General features: G+C 40.9%; 1 protein-coding gene across 2 annotated transcripts in view; it reads right to left on the bottom strand.

Moving 5' to 3' along the window:
* Positions 1-339: 339 nt before the first annotated feature.
* Positions 340-19,286, bottom strand: part of RASSF5 (Ras association domain family member 5) — a 127,960-nt gene continuing 109,013 nt past the window's right edge. For both annotated transcript variants that reach the window (XM_060772873.2, XM_060772874.2), the window contains 4 exons: positions 7,631-7,744; positions 6,724-7,021; positions 5,633-5,748; positions 340-3,761 (listed from right to left, as the gene is read on the bottom strand). In XM_060772873.2, the coding sequence (XP_060628856.2) occupies positions 3,609-3,761; positions 5,633-5,748; positions 6,724-7,021; positions 7,631-7,744 (681 nt within the window). In that variant the 3' untranslated portion in view covers positions 340-3,608. The remainder of the gene's footprint in view (positions 3,762-5,632; positions 5,749-6,723; positions 7,022-7,630; positions 7,745-19,286) is intronic.

Below are 19,286 nucleotides of genomic sequence, written 5' to 3'. Positions count from 1 at the left end.
GCTTCTGGCCTGAGTCCTTTAATGAGTGGGAATGGCGGTGGTTAGAACAAATGTGACTAGTTATTCAGACATTGTTCATTTACTAATAGGATGCCTGTTTTTTATCACTGAGATGGAGGCCTGCGACCAGTGGTTCTCAACCTGTGGGTCCCCAGGTGTTTTAGCCTACAACTCTCAGAAATCCCAGCCGGTTTACCAACTGTTAGGATTTCTGGGAGTTGAAGGCCAAAACATTTGGGGACCCACAGGTTGAGAACTACTGCCTTAGACAAGATTCTATGATAATTTAAAGACAATTCCACGGAGAGCCACATGAGGGCAAATGATAATGAAACCAAATGGACTTCTTGAAACAACTTTATTGAAGACTTGTTTATTTTTAATAGCTTCTTACACACTTTGCATCACAGGAACAAATTGGTCAGGAGCTTTAAAAAAAAGCTAGAAGGTGACATATTCTCAGTCGTAGGGCTGAAACAGTAGTAAAAATAAATTACAGCATTGCAAAAATGTATTTACTTTCCCACAAGCTTCTACTATTTTCATTCTATACAGATTGTACATGTTTTACAATGGACCACTTAAAAAGGGAAAAAAGATGTATTACACACATACAGATGCAGGCAACACAACGTATTAAACTATGGTTGAGCAAAGGGTGGCCCTCCAGATTTTTTTGGGCTTCCTCTCCCAGAATCCTTTGCCACTGGCTATGCTGCCAAACAAGAACTGGAGCCCAATAACATTTTGAGAGGTGCATTTGGGCCACACCTGCACTAAACAAAGGCACTGCCAGCAGTAGTCTGCGCATCGCAAGTTGGGGCCTCCACTAACTCTTACTAAGGCTTCTGCTCTGCCACATATCAAGTGGCTCTGCTTTCTTTCACCATCTGAGCTTCGGATTTATTATTTATTTTCATAAAGGCCCATAGATATATAATCTTGTAAAAAAAGAGAGGAAAAAAGACACCACACCCACCTATTTTGCAGGAGGCTTAGTCAGCAGCACTTACATAAATTGCATAAGAAGCCATGCCTTCTATAAAAATGTCCTAAATATTTGAGGGTTGGGGAGGGAAGAATGAAGAGTGCCAGTCACTGAAAAGCTAAGGTGACATTTTTTTTCCCATTAAGCATAAAAGAGAAAACAAAAATTAAATATGCAACATTGCTAGGTAGAAGGTATCAATGGCATACAGATACTGCCTTCAAGTTTGGGATGTTGTTGTTGGGTTTTTGTTTTTGTTTTTTGGTTCTCAATCTTAGTAGTACTACTATTGAAGGAACTGCGCTCCCTCCTCAGTGTGCACAGCCATGTATTTCCACAGTGATTGGGAAGTGCCTTTTCTTCTTGGTTCAGCATTTCACAGGTGCTTCTTTCTAAATACTCCATGCTCTCCTTATGCTACCTTACTGCTGCAAGGTACTGCTTCCTCAGTGCCCCCATAGAAGGAAACAAACCTTTTGTCTCTTTACCTGGTCCAATAAAGCTTTGGTTTGAGGCAGTGGTTCTCAAACTGTGGGTCCCCACGTGTTTTGACCTACAACTCCCAGATATTCTGGCCGGTTTACCAGCTGTTAGGATTTCTGGGTGTTCTGAATGCCAAAGCATCTGGGGACCCACAGGTTGAGATCCACTAGTTTAAGATATCTGCTACAATGCCACAAGTTCTGGCTCGGCTTTCTGACTTTATGAGTTAAGGGGGCTCAACACAAATAACACAATATACAGGCAAAGTTAATGGGCAGGTTACACTTCCTGTTTTAAATCAAGGGGGAAACAGGGTAAGATTGTTAGGGGTTTTTCTACTTGTACCTCTTGGGTTTTTTAAGGAGAATGACTGTTGCTGCCAGGGCACTTCCCATACATTTGTTTGGCTTGGCAGCACAGATTTTGAAATTAACCCCAAACAGAAGTAGTTTTAAAAATTAAATTAAACTGTAATACACTTGGGGAGGGGGGCATTAGAACATGGGAAAGCATTTTCTTGATTCTGTAAGACACTTTCTTAGAGGTAAGCAGGAAAATAACATTTCTTTCTGTCCTAATTTGACAGCAAGCAAGCTGTTAGCAGCTTGCCTGAAAGTGGCAGCTATAGCTGCAGTCAAAAATAGAGCTATTTTGCTGTCGAATGTCTGTCTACTTGACAGAATGATAAGGACAGTGCTAGCCACTTCCACAACTGCAGCAATAGCTGAGGAATATCCAAGTCTGTCTCCAAGTGTAAGATGAAAAGAGTTACGAGCAGAAAGCTCTGTGCAAAACATAAGGAGCTCTAAGTAAGTTTTCCAGCATTGTTTGACACTTAAGTGCTCTGGCCATGTCTCCTAACTCCTGCTGAAGTCTCACATTACTTTTTAAATCTTTATCTAATTGGAAGGGCCCAATGACACCACTGAAGACAGAGGAATGTCCCCCACAAGCAGAATTATCACTTGTTGCATTGATGACTTGCACAGGTTCACCTTTACTGATCACTTTCCTTTGGTGTTTCACAGAAGCAGGCAGGTCTTCTGCCACAAACTCCTTCTTCCCTATTCAATTTGCTGTTATCTGGAGTCTAACAAGACTTGGGTGTGTCACAGGTTTCTCACACCTGCTTTAGCAGAACCTCTAAATCAAATATTGTAGGTTGCAGGTTGAAAATCCAACATCGGGGAGATCGCCAACTGAGACTGGGCAGTTGCAGATTTTTTAGCTCACCTACTATTAATATTGTGAGCCCATAACTGGATCAACTCAATATCATTTCCAGTTTCCTTCAAGGTCTTGGTGTTACTTTCAAGCTGTTTGATGACCAACGTCTTGAACATCTTAAGGGGAAAGTCTCAAAGTCAGTTCTCCGATCTGTTGATACTGGTCCCTGTTCTGGCTGCATAAGAAGAAGTGCTTCCAAACTTATGGGGAGCATGATCAAGAACACAACCCACGCACACCCACCCACAAAAAAGATCCCCCTTTCCCCTGAGAAAATAGAAATAATAACTCAAGGCCAAAGCACTCTAGCACCATCAAGACCTGCTGTACATCTACAGCTTCCTTGGCATCTGTTCTCTTCATATGGCGCAACAGTCTATTTGGCATCCTCTACACTGTAGAGCCCACAGTGTCCATATGTATCAGAGCAGGGATACTTCATGGGCTGATGTAGACCTTTCAGTAGCTCTTGTGGTGAAGTTACCACAAGAGAGCACATTCATTGCACTTCTGCCACACGTACACACAAATCCAGCAGGTGAGGTATTGGGATGTGGGAAAAGGAAGATAGTAGTTTGGGGCTGGCCCTTAGCATTTGTACCATATGCAAACCAATTCCTTGCACATTCAACATTTATTGTAAAGTTTCCTGAATATGCCATTCAGGTTGACCACCTCAGAAGGAGATGCAGCATTCGATTTTTGGTACCTGAAGGGCCAGTGGACAGGGACATCCTTTTCCATTTTGTAAAACCAATTCTAAGCACGCTGTGGACTGCAGCCAAATCGAAAAAGTGTCCTGAGAAGAAAAGTCTTGGTTGGGTGATATTTTTGTTTTGTTTTTAAATATACTAGTATATGTATATATATTAATTTTTTAGTTTATCACTAGCCACATTACCAGACTTGGTTATCCAGGCTTCTCGTTAGCTTCTTTCAAGGCCTCCTGCAGCCTTTGTTTAAACTTGTCATACTTCTTCTGCACTTGCTGGATTTTCTCTTTTTCTTCTCTTTCAAGTATTACTAGGAAATTCTGTAGCTCCGGAATAGAGAAGTCATCCCACTAACGAAGGGGGGAAAGAATAGAGAAACTTTAGCTTGGCACACATTCAGATTGTGTTATATTTATGTGATTTTACATGTAGCTATGAAAGCTATAGAACAACATCTAATGGAAGATGGACATCTCATCTATATACTTTTCTAAGCATATGAAGATACAGATAAATGGTAAACACTGAGGCCCATTTTCAGCTGAAGTAATGTCCACAAATTGTGACCAGAAGTCACATTTGGGATTGATTACAGGTTTTCTGTGTGTATGTGTTAAATCTAGGTCACTCCTAATACCTGAGGAAAATACTGTATTTCACTGCATAATAGTTGCACCCTCCCCCCTTTAGGGGAAATGGGGGTGTGACTATGTGACCTCATGGACCAGACCACGCCAGAGCTCCCTGTCGGCAGAGGCCACCTCCAGTTCCTTCAAAGTCAAGCCAGTCACTTCAAAGATACCATCCATCCATCTTGTCCTTGGTCTGTCCATCTTCCTTTTTCCTTCCATTTTCCCCAGAATCATTGTCTTCTCCAAGCTTTCCTGTCTTCTCATTCTGTGGCCTCTAATATCCTTCCCTCCAGTGAACAGGTGGTGACTATTACATGATGAAAACGTTTTGCAGCTATGGAGATTCTTTCAGCTGCCAGCCAAAGGAAACCCTGTAGCTACAAATCCACATGTGCACCGCCCCCTTGGCTACAGGGCCTCCTTCAGCTGGTGGCAACTGAGGGAGACCTTGTAGCTCTCACCAGCAAGTGCAGGGCCAATTGAACTTTCATCCACTTCCATGCCTGCCCCAAGGGGCAGGCGTATGGGTGGGTGTACACAACTATTATATGAGGAAGATTAATTTTACCAATTTTGGCACCCCAAAGATGAGGGTGCAAGTTACATGTAGTGGCAACTATTTTTTTAATGAAATGCAGTGTTTGTGACTGCGATTATCTTTTAAAATTTTAACAGTTTTGGGGGAGGGAGTCTGGGAAATCTTCTACCTTCTAGGGGCCTGGGAAAAATAGGAAAGGGAGTGCTGGGAGGGGGCTGTACAGTTCCTATTCTGGCTATAGATGTTAAACATAATCCTGGCTATAGATGTTAGGCATAATTTATCAATTGAATTTCTGCAGGTCTTCTCTCAGTACATCCTTATTTGGTTTTTCAATGACACTCTGCAATATCCAGGAGAAGACTCAAAAATTATTCCAATAGGAAGATTACATCTATAAGTCCTTCTAGATTCAAAAGTGACTGCAATTCAGTGAGTCACAGATTTGGGGCAAGATCCTTTATACTTAAAGCACAACATAATTATATGCCATCTAAGTTATGCTGCCGTTCACACTCGTGCAACCAATTACCCAAAAGGCACCAATAACTTGGCCTCTTTCTTTGAGCACTGTCCTATTCGTTGTCCACTAGCCAAGTCAGAAATAAAAGGCCTCTGTGTGTGCTTGTGCAAGAACTGGCAGCATTGGGGGACCCCTCTTATGCAATCAGAGAAAACACAACCCATTGCACGACTACTTTCAAACCTCCAAAGTATCTTGAGTGAGTTGATTCAGACTTAGAAAAAGTCTGAATTAATCCACTCAGACACTTCCCAGAAGAAAATAAGAGTTGTTTTCTGTTCACCCTTTTCCTCTTCTGGGTGTCCTTCCTGTTCCCTGAAAATTCCTCTTCCTGATCTAAAATGCTAGTATCTAAGAGTTCTTGTAGTAAGGGTTCTTGATATTATAAAGACAGGAAGTTTGCTTTTTCCACCCACTCAGGTTCTGCCCACGTGGCTGCAGATCACTGCTTGTTTAATGTGGGTGTGTGCTTTCTGAAAGTGGAGCATGTTTGTGCAAGTTCAAAAGCAAAGTAGCTTCCAGACATACCTCAACTTCCCCAGTTTCATTTTCTTTCAACACAAAACTCAGAATGTCTGTGTCGGGACCTGCTAGCAGCCGGAGGTATAAAGGATATTCTGTTACAGGGAGTTTCTGAGAGAGAACTGTGGAGAGGAAAAAAAAAACCAGAATCACTTGGGGGTCTTAAAAGAAGGTTATTCTTAGTCTCGTAAACAGCCCTTTCACATTTGTCCATGTTAGAAGGCTAGTCCTACCCATGCAGTCTCATGAAGTGCAAGAGATGGTTACTCCTGTTTCCAACTGGACTTCCTTCCTAATCACAAAGGAATGACTGGCTGTAATTCTCTTGAACTGAGGGCAAAAATCAGCATAAGGTCATGTTGACATCCTCAACTGCAGGTGCCTGCTATAGAACCTGGGACCTTTTGCCATGTGTTCTGCCACTAAGCTAGGACATCTTCATGGAAAGATAATGAACAGACCAAGGTGGTAAAGTGTACTTCATTGTTGGAATTAGTTGCAGAAGTTAGGAATTTGCATGCTGGCAAAGTATACGCATGGGCAAGAAGTACAGTGTTGATATTTCAAGATTCCTCTTGAAGAAAACCATGCTTAATATCCCTTAGACAGAAGAAGGTGTTGGATAAGCTTTCTATTTAATAGGATCTACTTTAATAGGATCTCCAAACAAGTGGGCTGACTTTGACATATATAGGACTGAAATTGCAAAATTGCTCGGTTCACAATGTTTACATTTTGGAACATATGAGTATTTACATCCAAAATGTAACTTGAAGAAAATCTTCAAAGTAGATTTGGATCTCATTGTTTAGCAAATCCATTTCAGAAATCTCTCATTCCTAACAGGATTTTAATAAAAATTCTGCAATAGATATATATTCATCTTAAAATACTCCAGTTTCTGGGGCCCATTCCACTTAAGGACTCCAAAAACAAATGGAACATACAGACTTTACCATTACATTTACAACACCATCACCCAGTCTGAAAAAAATGGAACAATAAAGGGCTAGTTGCTCAAGAAGCAAGCCTGATAACACGCAATTGTTTGCTTAACAACATCACACATTTATGTTGAAGAAAGAATATTATCTCACCTTGGCCATCTTTCTGCATCTGTTTGAAAAGTGCAAACTTCTGTGGGTTGTCAACCACCATAAATTTCTTCAGAAGTCCCTGGATTACTTCACTCACAGTGGTGGTGCTGCTGATGTGAAGTTGCTTGATGGCATCTAGCGGCAGGTAGAAGGATGTTCTCTTCTCTGTCATGTTGGCCAAGTCGACCTCCTTGAGGGCATCATAGATGGACTGTGGCCGGATCCCTGCTGGGACTGTCACTGGCCGGCGAAGTTTCAAGTGTACTTTGATGAAACCTGTGTAAGTTCCATCATCATTCTGAGGAGGCGGAAGATGAAATTAAAAGATGAGAAAGGTAGGTTTTGTGACATTTTATTTGTTGAGTTATCATATCTACTTGTGTAAGATATAAGCATGTATAAACTGAGGACAGGTTTAGGGGGCCAAAATTACATCCACCACCAAATTATGGATTTTGATATGACTCATGAATAATCTTCATAAAGCCCAGGGCCAGTTGGCTCAGCTTTGACCTTAGGTGGGTTGAGAAACCAGGTAAGCAGAATATATTCTGAAGGAATGTCATTCCACAGAGAGGGAAAAACACCAGTGCTGCCTCAAGAAGCCAGCTGCCCTTTACCGCCACCACTTTCCTGCCACTTTCCACATTCAAAATCCCAGAAGTGGCACCATAACAGAGACAATAAACTGCTTGATGTTTTTTAAAAGGTTCTGCTGTGATGCACTAAACTGTTAGCTTTCGTCGCCCTACTCATAGAAGAGAACTGTGACCCTCAAGAATTAGGCCTTCAAACTTCCACCACACAGGGAAAGTTAAACCACTTTCAATGTAATATTCTACAGCTAGAAAAACAATAGTCTTCAGTACCATGAAATTAAAAAGTAATGCAAAAATGTAATACAAACCATCTTCATCAGCAAGCAATTGTTGACTTTGGAATTGTATTTATCAATCTTCTCCTTCAGCTCTTGGGTGGTAGGAGCTTTAAGTTTTTCTTCTTCCACTGTTTTTGTTACATTCTAGAACAAAGAACGAAAAGAAACACTTGAGAAATGCTTCAACCGACTAGGTAGCCTTTGCAATCATACTTGCCTAATACAAATATGCACTGACTCCCCTGTATTACTTTTCATTTTTGTCCCTTTTCACATTTTACATATGCACATAGTAAAGGTAAAGGTTTTCCCCTGACATTAAGTCCAGTCGTGTACGACTCTGGGGGTTGGTGCTCATCTCCATTTCTAAGCCGAAGAGCTGCCGTTGTCCATAGACACCTCCAAGGTCATGTGGCTGGCATGACTGCATGGAGCGCCGTTACCCTCCTGCTAAGGCTGTCCTTATTGATCTACTCACATTTGCATGTTTTTCAACTGCTAGGTTGGTAGAAGCTGGGGCTAACAGCGGGACTACACGCTGCTCCCCAGATTTGAAACTGCAACCTTTAGGATTTTTATGTGCCTTCAATTCATTTCTGAGCTATGGTGACCCCAAGGCAAAAGTTTCTTGGCCAGATTTATTCAGAAGAGATTTGCCGCTGCCTTCTTCTGAGGATGAGAGAATATGACTTGCCCATGTCACCCAGTGGTTTCCATGGCCAAGTGGAGATTTCAATCCTACTCTTCCAGAGCCCTTCCTCAAAACTCAAATCTTTATACCACAACTGTGAAAGGCAAGGCCCGTGGGCCAAATGCAGCCTGCCATGTCATTTTATGTGGCTCACAAGACTTTCAATGTCAGGGTGACATTGTTACACTTCTATAGTCTTATAATTACAACTGGCTCTTTGAAAGTAACCATAAGGCTGATGTGACCCTTGGTGAAAATGAGTTCAACACTCCTGCTCTATACCATGCTGACTCTTGTTCAGAGAGAGGTGAAATGAAATGACAGTTCAAGTCTCTCCCCAATCAATAAAGAGAGCCATTGTCTTTGGTCTTTTCTATACATATACTATATACTTCCTCCTTGGAGAGTTTAGATCTTTATGCTGAATAGATTGAAAAGGTGTGCAATTGCAGTGTTGATATATATAGTTCCTAAAAATTTGATACAGTATGTAGAAAAGAAAGCCAATGAACAAATACCAAATAGAGAAGGACATGTTATCATGATGCAAAGGTTTTAGCTTCCTGCTAGCAGACAAAATTAGGAAATTGAACAGTTCAGTCAGTGCATATGCACAAAAAGACACATGAAGCGAAGTTAAGAAGTTGAATGATGAGCAGGAGAAAAACATCAAGACTAAAATCAAAATCTCAAAACCATGTTTAGGTATATAATTGTTAGTAGGACTGGCCAAACAGTTAACAATCAGCAAGCTTTTGGGGACTCTTCTTAAAGCAAGACTCTACCTTAAACAAAAATAGTAAGAAACGAGAGACACATTTGGGGTATGTCAGAAAAGGAAAAACATCCTCCTCCATATTCATCATATATAATTTTAGATGCTTCTATCATGTCTCCCTGTCTTCCTCAATGTTGTTCTATAATATCTCCCACCCTCACATTTCCAGCCCGAGATGTAATCAAACAGGTTGCCTTTTTTTTACACCTGTACACAGTAGGCATGACAATGAGAAGAGATGAGAAAATGGTGTATGTAAAGAAAGAATGTCCCGCATTACAAATCTGAACTGCTTCCTCTTCCAAATGACAAGTGCTTCCTTCCACTAGGCATAATACCTTAGTATGCAATTCATTTTGCACCCCTCAGCCGCAGTCAATTCAGGAAGTATCTAGATCACTGCTAGTCAAGCAGGATTAATGGAGGTAACAGAACAAGATTGTTCAAAACCAAAACCATAATCTCAGTTACATGGAATTTCTCTCAGCTTTGCACAAAATCAGAACTGATGGTTATTCATTCCTAGAGGGTATCTCTAAGTAGTACATTTCCTTTCAGCCTAAATATTTGGTAGTATTGTTGCTTGAAAAAAAGGCATTTGAAAGTACCTTCATACATTGTATTGTTCCCAATTATGCTTAACTTACCTGAAGCTGGAGTTAATTGCAACTGTGCTTTTCTTTGGTAACAAAGAAAAATCACAGTCTAGAAAAGTCATTGGGTCACAAAGTCAGTCAGCAAAAGAGTAGGAAAGGAAGTAATGAATCATCATGACTTTGTTCTAATTGGAGCAGTAACTCAATACCACTCTGCCACATACAGAGTCTAACTTGCAACTTTATTTTTGTTCCCCAGGCTTCAGTTTAAACCTAGCTGTAATTTTAACTTTCTTTGGGGGGAAATCTACAAAGGTATATGATACATATTCCCCAGGCAAATAATGCAATTGTAATTATCTTCAATTTCATGTAGAGCTTTTGTCCTGAAATGGCAAAAGTCACATGAAATGTCAGCAACCCACATGCTTAATTCGAAGCCAATCTCTTTGTTCCAGAGTTTGATCTACACATTTGATGCTTGGACTGGTAATCACTCCATATAGGAAACAGAGAGAGACAAATTGGCCCATAGGTAGGGTTCCCCAGTGAGTCTTTATGCAAATCCACTCATTAATGTTTAGATATAATCGACCACACGAATAATCAAGGCCTGTCACTGACAGGGACACTTCCAAGACATAAAGAGAAATGTAATTAGGAAGGCAGAGAATTCAGCAGAGAGAAAATAAACAATTTTGGATACACCTGTCACAGCAGTGGGGATATGGAGGTGTCTCATTAAATGAACAATGGACTGATTGTCACAAATGTATCTAGCACCCAATTCTACCATTGATTTGATGGAACTGCAGGTGCTAAATCATCAAGCTATTCATGCATTTGATTTTTCCATCAATGCCAGGGACAATGGCAGCTCCTAAACATAACTGCTAGGGTCCTTCGTTAGTCCTGAGGTCCAAAGAAATCAATGAAGTCACACTGAGTTCCTTCAGCTGGGGGTCTTGACATAATAAGTTGTTTAAAAATTCAGATCAAGAAGAGGAGGTTGGGAGTTATATACTTTTTTGACACCAGAGCCCTTAGCATAAGAAGCAACATTTTCACAGGAGTCAAGGACAGCTGCCAAAGGACACCTCGGAATCAGATGAATCCTAACAACATTTTCCAATGTAAGTGCAGATTTGGCAATGGTAACTAAGGCCATTCTAGTCAAAATGTTTGGGGCAGCCTTCCACCTGAATGCCCAAACCATCTGTGCTAGGATAAAAAACATATTAAGTCAGGGAAAGACAAGTACACAAAGACTGCAATCATACATTGGACCATAGCTGCACAGTTCTATGTTCTTCGATGCGCTATCTTATTCCTTCTCACCTGTGAGATATAGAATAGCTCTATCTTCGTGGTCAGAATTCCCTTCCTTCCAGGGATTTGCTAGATTAATAGGAGGGAGGTTTTAGATCAGAATGTTAGGGTGAGAGATTGTCCCCTGCACCCCACATGCCACCCATTAGCTGGCAACTTTATTTAGGGCTCACAAGCCATAATGGACAGACGGGATTCTCCCCAATGCAGACCTTTGACCCAATGCAGACATGTCCAGGCTCCTGATATCAAGAAAAATGATCGTGTTCCCTGGTTCATCACGTTATCAGTGATGGACTGAATGGAAATTCTTCAACCAGAATTTTGACACAACCTGGTTTCACTCTTTCTCAACGTTCCTGATGTGGGATTTGAAGGTGGATCTGAACCTGTGAAGCCTGCCTGAGAAGGCTGGCTTCATGTTTCTCCCCTCCTCCTTGGATGGAGATTATAGAAAATGACCTTGTAGTAAAAAAAAAAAAAAAAAGATCATCTGTTTTTGTTTGATTTCGTTCCCTCTCCTTTTGCCTTCTTTTCAGTGGTTTGACAGTTGCCTAATGCTGCACTCTAAACTGACAAAATTATTGACCTGTAATCTTTTACAAGGAGTATGGAGAAAGCTTCTAAATATAGGAAGGAAGTGGCTTAAAACAATATTGGAAGATAACAGGGTAAGACCTATTTGCAGACATCATTTGGAAGGTGCATGCACACATGTTAATGTGTATATCCAAGACCCACCTTTTCATCTTTCTTCCCTTCTGCTTTATTTACTCTCTCTCGATGTTGACAATATCACCAGGCAGAAGATGTTAGAGAGCAGTAAGAGCAGGGTTCCAGCTGTTTTTATGAACTCTCAAGCTGTTCTCCTTCACTGGAGGAAAGACTGTTGTGCTCCATGTAATCTGTTCTGCCCCCTCCAAATTACTCCACTAACTCATTTACCTCAAAGGACATTATTTCTCTGTTAAATCTGAAGGGTAATTCAACTGTTAGTCTGTGTTAGGCACTCCCTCATTGTCTGAGTAAGATTGTCCTCCAAGTTCGGTGTCCTGGCGGTGGGTATGTAGGTGATTGTGGAGCCCTATTCTTGACCTGCATGTTCTCCTGCAGTGAGGGCATCTGTTTCCAGGTGGAAGGCAGTCCCTGACTGAGTTGGCTTGATGCGCCTTTCTCCTGGCACGTTTCTCTCTTTCACCCTCCATTTGTGCCTCTTCAAATTCTACAGCACTGCTGGTCACAGCCGACCTCCAGCTAGAGCACTCAAGGGCCAGGGCTTCCCAATTCTCTTTGTCTATGTCATAGTTTTTAAGGCTGGCTTTGAGCCCATCTTTAAATCTCTTTTCCTGTCCCCCAACATTCCATTTTTCATTCTTGAGTTCGGAGTAAAGCAACTGCTTTGGGAGACAGTGGCCAGTCCAGCGGAGTTGAAGGCTGAGGACCATCGCTTCAATGCTGGTGATCTTTGCTTCTTCCAACACACTGAAATTTGTCTGCCTGTCTTCCCAAGAGATTTGAAGGATTTTTTGGAGGCAACGCTGATGGAATCGTTCCAGGAGTTGCATGTAACGTCTGTAGATAGTCCATGTTTCGTAGGCATATAGCAGAGTTGGAAGGACAATAGCTTTATAAACAAGCACCTTGGTATTCCTACAGATGTCTCGATCCTCACACACTCTGTGCTTCATTCAGAAAAATGCTGCACTCACAGAGCTCAGGCAGTGTTGTATTTCAGTGTCAATGGCAATGTCAGTGGCAATTCAACTATCGCTTGATTGGCTTTATGGGATAGGAACGGGGTGTTTGCTGTAGCCTTCACCTCATGCAACAAAATATAATAAAAAGTTGGTATAACCAATTTCTCTTTCCTTTCTTTTTTGCCTCCAGAATCCTCCCATCCCTATATTGCCCATGTAATCTTAAAATGCTAGGTTAGAAGTTCTTCAGGGTAGAGATATTGCTATCATGCATGTAGCTTGTTATTGGTGACTATTACCATAATCACCAGACAATGGTTTGGTTAAGTAATGAAACTCAGCTCAAGACTACAAACCAGCCAACTTGGGTACTAGAAAGGGAACACTGTTTAGCTCTTTCTATTGCAATAAAAGGTGATAGCAGTCACAGAAGGAAAAGACACTACAAGAAGGCATACCCCAGTGGAACTGTCTGGCAAACATGCATTGTGTTTTCTGCCACCACCAGCTCAAATTCCAAATAGACATTTTCTGCGGCGGTGGAAAGTAAACATGAAATTTAAGGAGATGTTTATCGTTTAGTGTGAAAGAGCACAGTTTTGCATGCAGAGGGTCTGAAGCTCTATCCCTGTCACCTCTAGGTTGTAGGTTGGGAAATTCCCCCAGTCAAAACCCTGGAAAGGTGCTACAAGTCAGAATATTTATACTGGGAGAGATGGACCAGTGGTCTGAGTCAGAATACTGCAGCTGCATACAAGCCCAAAACCGAGGCCTGCTACAACAGAAGAATTGTTGTGGTTTTTTCCAAGATTTTTCAACAATCAGAATGACTAAGAACATTGCACCAAAACGTGTAATGTTCAGGATCAGAAATTATCCACCCCCTTCATACACACACACGCCTGATGATAGCCATGTAGAGGGGGATCTTCTCAGGAGACAATATTTGCTAGCCTATTATAATTAATTAATCGCTGATACCTGAACAGCTGTTACCATGTGTCATGACCTTCGCTGGGATCTTCTGTTACCACATGTCAGGACCTATTCACACAAGCCAAGGAAAACCAATCTTGACTATTGCATTTGTGGCATCCTTAACCTCTTCTGTCCAAATTTCTTTATGTCCAGGTTGTTGTCAATTGCTCCCTCCCCCATCTAAAGACTAGTTTAACCTTTTCCAGGATCTTAGCACATTTTGCCCTAGCAACTGATCACCAGGAAAACATTCAGGTGGTTTCTATGGAAATAAGGAACCGGCTAGGGGAAAAATCCTCTTCCTATGTTTTAAATGCATGAGGCAAAGAAATTAACAATAATTGCAAGATGAACATTAACTTCAACATATGTAAGAACACCAATTCCAATCATCAGTGGCAAGCATTTCAGGGGTCTCCCTAATCTACCTGCAAAGTCACAGATATGAAGCAGACAAGAGTGAAAAAAGAAAGAAAAGAAATGAAGTGAAGTGAAATCATTGGAAGGGAAGGCTTCTATGCTGCAATACAAATCAATCACTATTTTATAGGGTTGTTGTAGGTTTTTTCGGGCTATATGGCCATGGTCTAGAGGCATTCTCTCCTGACGTCTCACCTGCATCTATGGCAAGCATCCTCAGAGGTAGTGACAACCTCTGAGGATACCTCTGAGGATACTTGCCACAGATGCAGGTGAAATGTCAAAAGAGAATGCCTCTAGACCATGGCCATATAGCCCAAAAAAACCTACAATAACCCAGTGATTCCGGCCATGAAAGCCTTCGACAACACTATTTTATACTCACTACTGTATGTTATAGATTAGGCATGGACAAACTCAGGCTCGGGAGCCAGATGCGGCCACCTGGGTGCTTACCTCAGGCCCTCCTCATTTTCCCTGTCTTCTTGGCATAAGGATGGCTACCAGGATAAGTGAGGAGGATCAGGGCAGTTGCCACATGTCTCATTTTTCTCCCGGCATTAGGATGGGTCAAGTGGCCCCATCCTTATGCCAGGAGGACAACCTGTGGATGATCTGGGCCTTGCCCTGCTCCCTCCTGGACCTGTCCTCTTCTGCCCCCCCCCCCCCCCCCGCTTTCAGGCGTGTCCCACCCTGCACATTCCCGGCCAGACCCACAATGCAGCCCCAAGGCAAAGAAATTTTGCCCATGCCTGTTATAGATGCATCCCAGCATCTCAGCAAGATCCTCAGATTTACAGCTTATTTATTTCTTCTTACATTTACTTTTTTGATACACTCGGAACTGTCTTATTTTGTATTGAAAGGATGATACTGAACAGGCAGTGTCATGAAGTTATCCACAATATGCCAATTAGGCCTAGTATTTGGGCAGACGCAACATAACTGAGGCTGGACCCAAAAACCACATGTAATCATGTAGCAAGTCAAGCTTGAAAGGCACCAGACTAACTGCATTGAATCAGGATGTTCTAGGAAAGCTAAAATATCTACTTGGCTATAAATTTATCTATGCAATATACCTCTTCCCTATCGCCCAGAAAGAATCAGGATTCTTTTTTTCCCTTGGATGCTGTCAGTTTTATAATTGGAAGCTAATTGCACAGCTTTGATCAGAGTCTTTTCCAATGATTATGGTTCAGTTTTGGAAAGTTACTTTTTTGGACTACAACTACTGAACCTCCCCCCAATTAGCTTGTACAGTGATCAAATGAGACCAAATCATCTTTTAATGCACTGTACATACACATTTTGGTATCAAATAATGAGCTAAATTATGATCATTGATAAAATTGGTAGCTCACCAACAGCACTGCAAGGTCTTATCCACAATACCACCAATGAGATCAAAGAAAGGACACCTCCTAGAGTTGTCAAGAGGTGAGAAAAGGGACTTGTGTGTTTTGTTTTATATCACCATCAAGTTGGCTTCAGTTACAACAACAGCAACTACTCTTGCTGCATAGCTAAAAATTAAAGATTCCGATTTAGTGTATTTGGGAGAAGGAAAGAAAGTGAGGAATGAATATATACTGAGAAACATATGACACTGCTAAATAGGGATGTGATTCTTCACTAATTTTCTTCTCGAAGGCAACAACAATTTCAGCAGATTTCTTCCCACAATGGAAAAGTCTGAAAAACCATAGCTTTCAAATGATATTTGTAATTTGAGGTTTGTTCTATACAAAATTCACATATGGTTGTTTTGTGCAGAAAACAACATTTCCCTCCTAGCAGAAAGCATTTTTCGGGCATGGAAAATAATATCTCTAGGCAGAAATATTAAATCCTGTACAGAAAAAGCTTTTTCTTGTATAAAACAACCAAAATATTGCATTCTGCAAATAAATTCTGTCAAAATTATAGAATAATACCACAATTACAACATTTTCTGTTCAGAAATATTTTTGCTTTGGAATATTGTTTTCCACACAGATTATGCTGTTTTCTATGCAGAATATGCTGTTTCCTCTTCAAAGCAACCATATATTAATTGTGCACAGAATAAATTCTGAACTGTCTACATTTTCATGAATCCAGGATTCTTCTCATCAGGGTTTCTCAACACTCAAAAAACATATTTTTGTGCAATATTCAAATTTTCTTCCCATTCAGGGGGAGTAGTGTCGAGACACAGATGCCTTAAATGGCCACACACAGTACCAGTTCCAAAGTAAAGTTTATTGCAACAGAAAATAGAAGCTCAGAGACACTTAACTTCAGTGTCTCTGGCCAAACTAAAAAAAAACTAACCAAACTTGGTTCAAAAAGCAAACGGAAATATAATCCAGATTAACCGGAGATAAAATCTGGATTAAAGGACAGTACTTAGCAGCAAACAAACAGTGCTGCACTCAAACAGTTAACAGCAAACAGAAACCGCAGAAAGAGAAACCGAAGCCAGCCAAAGTCCAGAAGTTGTCGTAGAAGCAGTCCAAAGAAGCGTTGTTTCAAAGTCCGTCAAGCAGCAGCATCGTCAAGTCAGTCCAAGATTCAGGAAGGGAGAAATCCGCACTCATGAGAAGTCAATCCAAGTCGAAAAACACAGGAACAGGAACTCCAGACTGCAGAAACCAGACCCAAGGTCCAACACGAAAATAGGCAACGACAAATCCACATGATACACAAACATAACCGACACTTTCCATTCTGCAAAGATTCATCATTTCAGGGCTTACTTTTATCTTACATCTCATCATCCGAAGATGAGCTGACCTCCACCCCGTCATCATCTCTTACAGCTGTCCTTGACTCCACATGTGAACTTCAATGCCCATCCCTCCAACTCCTCCATCTTCTGTCAAGACTTAGATCTCCCCAAGACTCAGAAGTATCTCCTGACTGCCAATCCCCACCACCAGAAAACCCCACAAACATGTCACTAGACATTGGCTGAGCACATACATCTTGTACCTTAGTCCAATCCAGTGTGTCAACCCCATCCTAATCACTCCCAGATCCATCACTCCTAGAGAAACCCATGAATGACTCTTCATCTGTGGGAGCAGTAAGTATATCCCGGAACTTTTTCCTTTGTCGTTCCTCATCTGACTCCTGCTCCTGAGTAACCCTCTTAGTTCCCCTATTCACATCCACTGTATCTCCTTCCTCTCCCTCACTCATTGACCCCTCGCTATCAGAAAACCCTTCGAATGAGTCTTCATCAGTAGGTGCCATAAGTATATCCCGGATCCTTTTCCTTTGTTGTTCCTCATCCTACTCTTGCTCACGAGCACTACTTTTACTCCTTCTCCCACCCATACTACCACTTGCAACGTTACTTACAGGTTCTACTACAACAAGTAGCAAATCCAACTCTACAAAGGTGAGATTCTTCAAATCATGGACAAAACATAAATGAAGATGCTGACAGATATATTCTAAAAGAAGTATAACAAGCCACATACACATGCAGAGAGAGCAGGAAATACATTGCTTGAACTATTTTAAAAAGAGGAAGTGCATATTTATTTTTCACTATCAGGAGACATAGGTTTTTGAAGCATGTAAAGACTAAATCGAAGTGAAGATGAACCTCTGAGATCGCTGAGATCCAAACCTCAATTTCCTCTTCTGATGCAAATAATATGCATTTTCAGCATGGCTAAAATATTTCATTGGGACAGACTTGCCCTTCTGCATTTTTCCTGACAGGAAGAGAGACGTCTGATATTTTAGGCACGGTGTCTGCTAAATGACCTGCACTCAGATAGCACCAGGAGGTCTTTGAATAAAAAGCTCAATGAATGCTCAAAAGTAGAGGCAACCACTAAGCAACAATAACTAGGTGCCTCTTAGCATGCCATTCTGAGAGTGCCAAATCATAGACACAATTTTAAATTCTAATTTATGGAGCTTTACCCTGAAATCTTGTCACCAGTCATGTCAAAGCGTACTGCTGAACGTTCAAGCATTTAAAATAAAATAATAAATGAGTTAACAATGGGAAAAATATGGGCTATCTAAGAAGATCCCATTTATTCCTTAGTAGGAAGAGTTAACATAACTAGTTTAAACTTACAATTTCCACTATCAATTTCATCTTGGTTGGAATAGATCAAATAACAACGAATTCATGCTCACTTCCACTTTATTTTCTGTCTCCCCTTCTTTGCTGTCAAGTCAGCTTTGACTTATGGTGACCTTAATGGAGAGGCCTAAGGTCTCTGATCAGCAACTGTTCTACTCTAGTTTTGTAAACTTGATGGCTATACCTTTCTTGATTTAAGCAATCCACCTGTAGTGGAATCTCCATCTTTTCCTACTGTCTCCCACACTATCAAGCATTATTGTCTTTTCCAGTGAATCGTGTCATCTCATGATATGTCCAAAGTACAACCGTTTCATGTTAGTTTTTTTTTGTTTCTAGTAAGAGTTCAAATTTGATTTCCTCTAAGACCCATTTATTTGTCCATGATATTTGTAGTATTCTTTATCTGCACCACATATCAAATAAGTTGAGGTTTTTCACCAGTGAAAATACTTGCTTATGTCCTATCGTTTATGTTTATGTTGGAGAAAAAAACCAGTGGTTTTAACTTTGTAGGAATTCAGAACTTTCCCAGTTGAACTCCCACTACCTTTAACCCTTCCTCATTTATCACACATATGTCCTTACATGTCATATATGTCACAGAAATCTCTTGGAGCAAAGGAGAGCCCCAAAAATATTATCTGACCCAGAGTTTCCTCTTCACCTGCAAAACTGACTAGGGCTGGTGGAAACTGTAATCTGGATGTTTGTGCTTTGGCCAACCTCAGAAGAAATGATGTAGTGAATCGATATCAACACTCGAGAACTATGGTATTGTTTCTAGTTCACCTCCCAGGACCTACTAGCTTCCAAGACTTTTCCAAATAATGTTGGACAACATGTTATCAAGGCATTTCTCTTGTTCTTAAAGAAAAACACATACTCAGGAGAAACTGTATATATTTTAAGACCAATTTTAAGCCTAGTCACTTGATAACTGCAAAGTTCAAGTGTTTATAGAGGACTGTTTGGCCAAAAAAATATTATTTTTACTGGATGTCGAAGAAACCAAAGCAATGATTTCTGCCTCATACGTCTGCCAAACAAAAGCAATTGTTTTTCTGTATAATTTTCTGGCTAATTCTCTAAAACCCTTCTGCC

This window comes from Anolis sagrei, chromosome 4 (genome assembly GCF_037176765.1).
Source record: "Anolis sagrei isolate rAnoSag1 chromosome 4, rAnoSag1.mat, whole genome shotgun sequence".
Taxonomy (NCBI): Eukaryota; Metazoa; Chordata; class Lepidosauria; order Squamata; family Dactyloidae; genus Anolis; species Anolis sagrei.
This window is presented reverse-complemented; position numbering and strand designations above follow the sequence as displayed.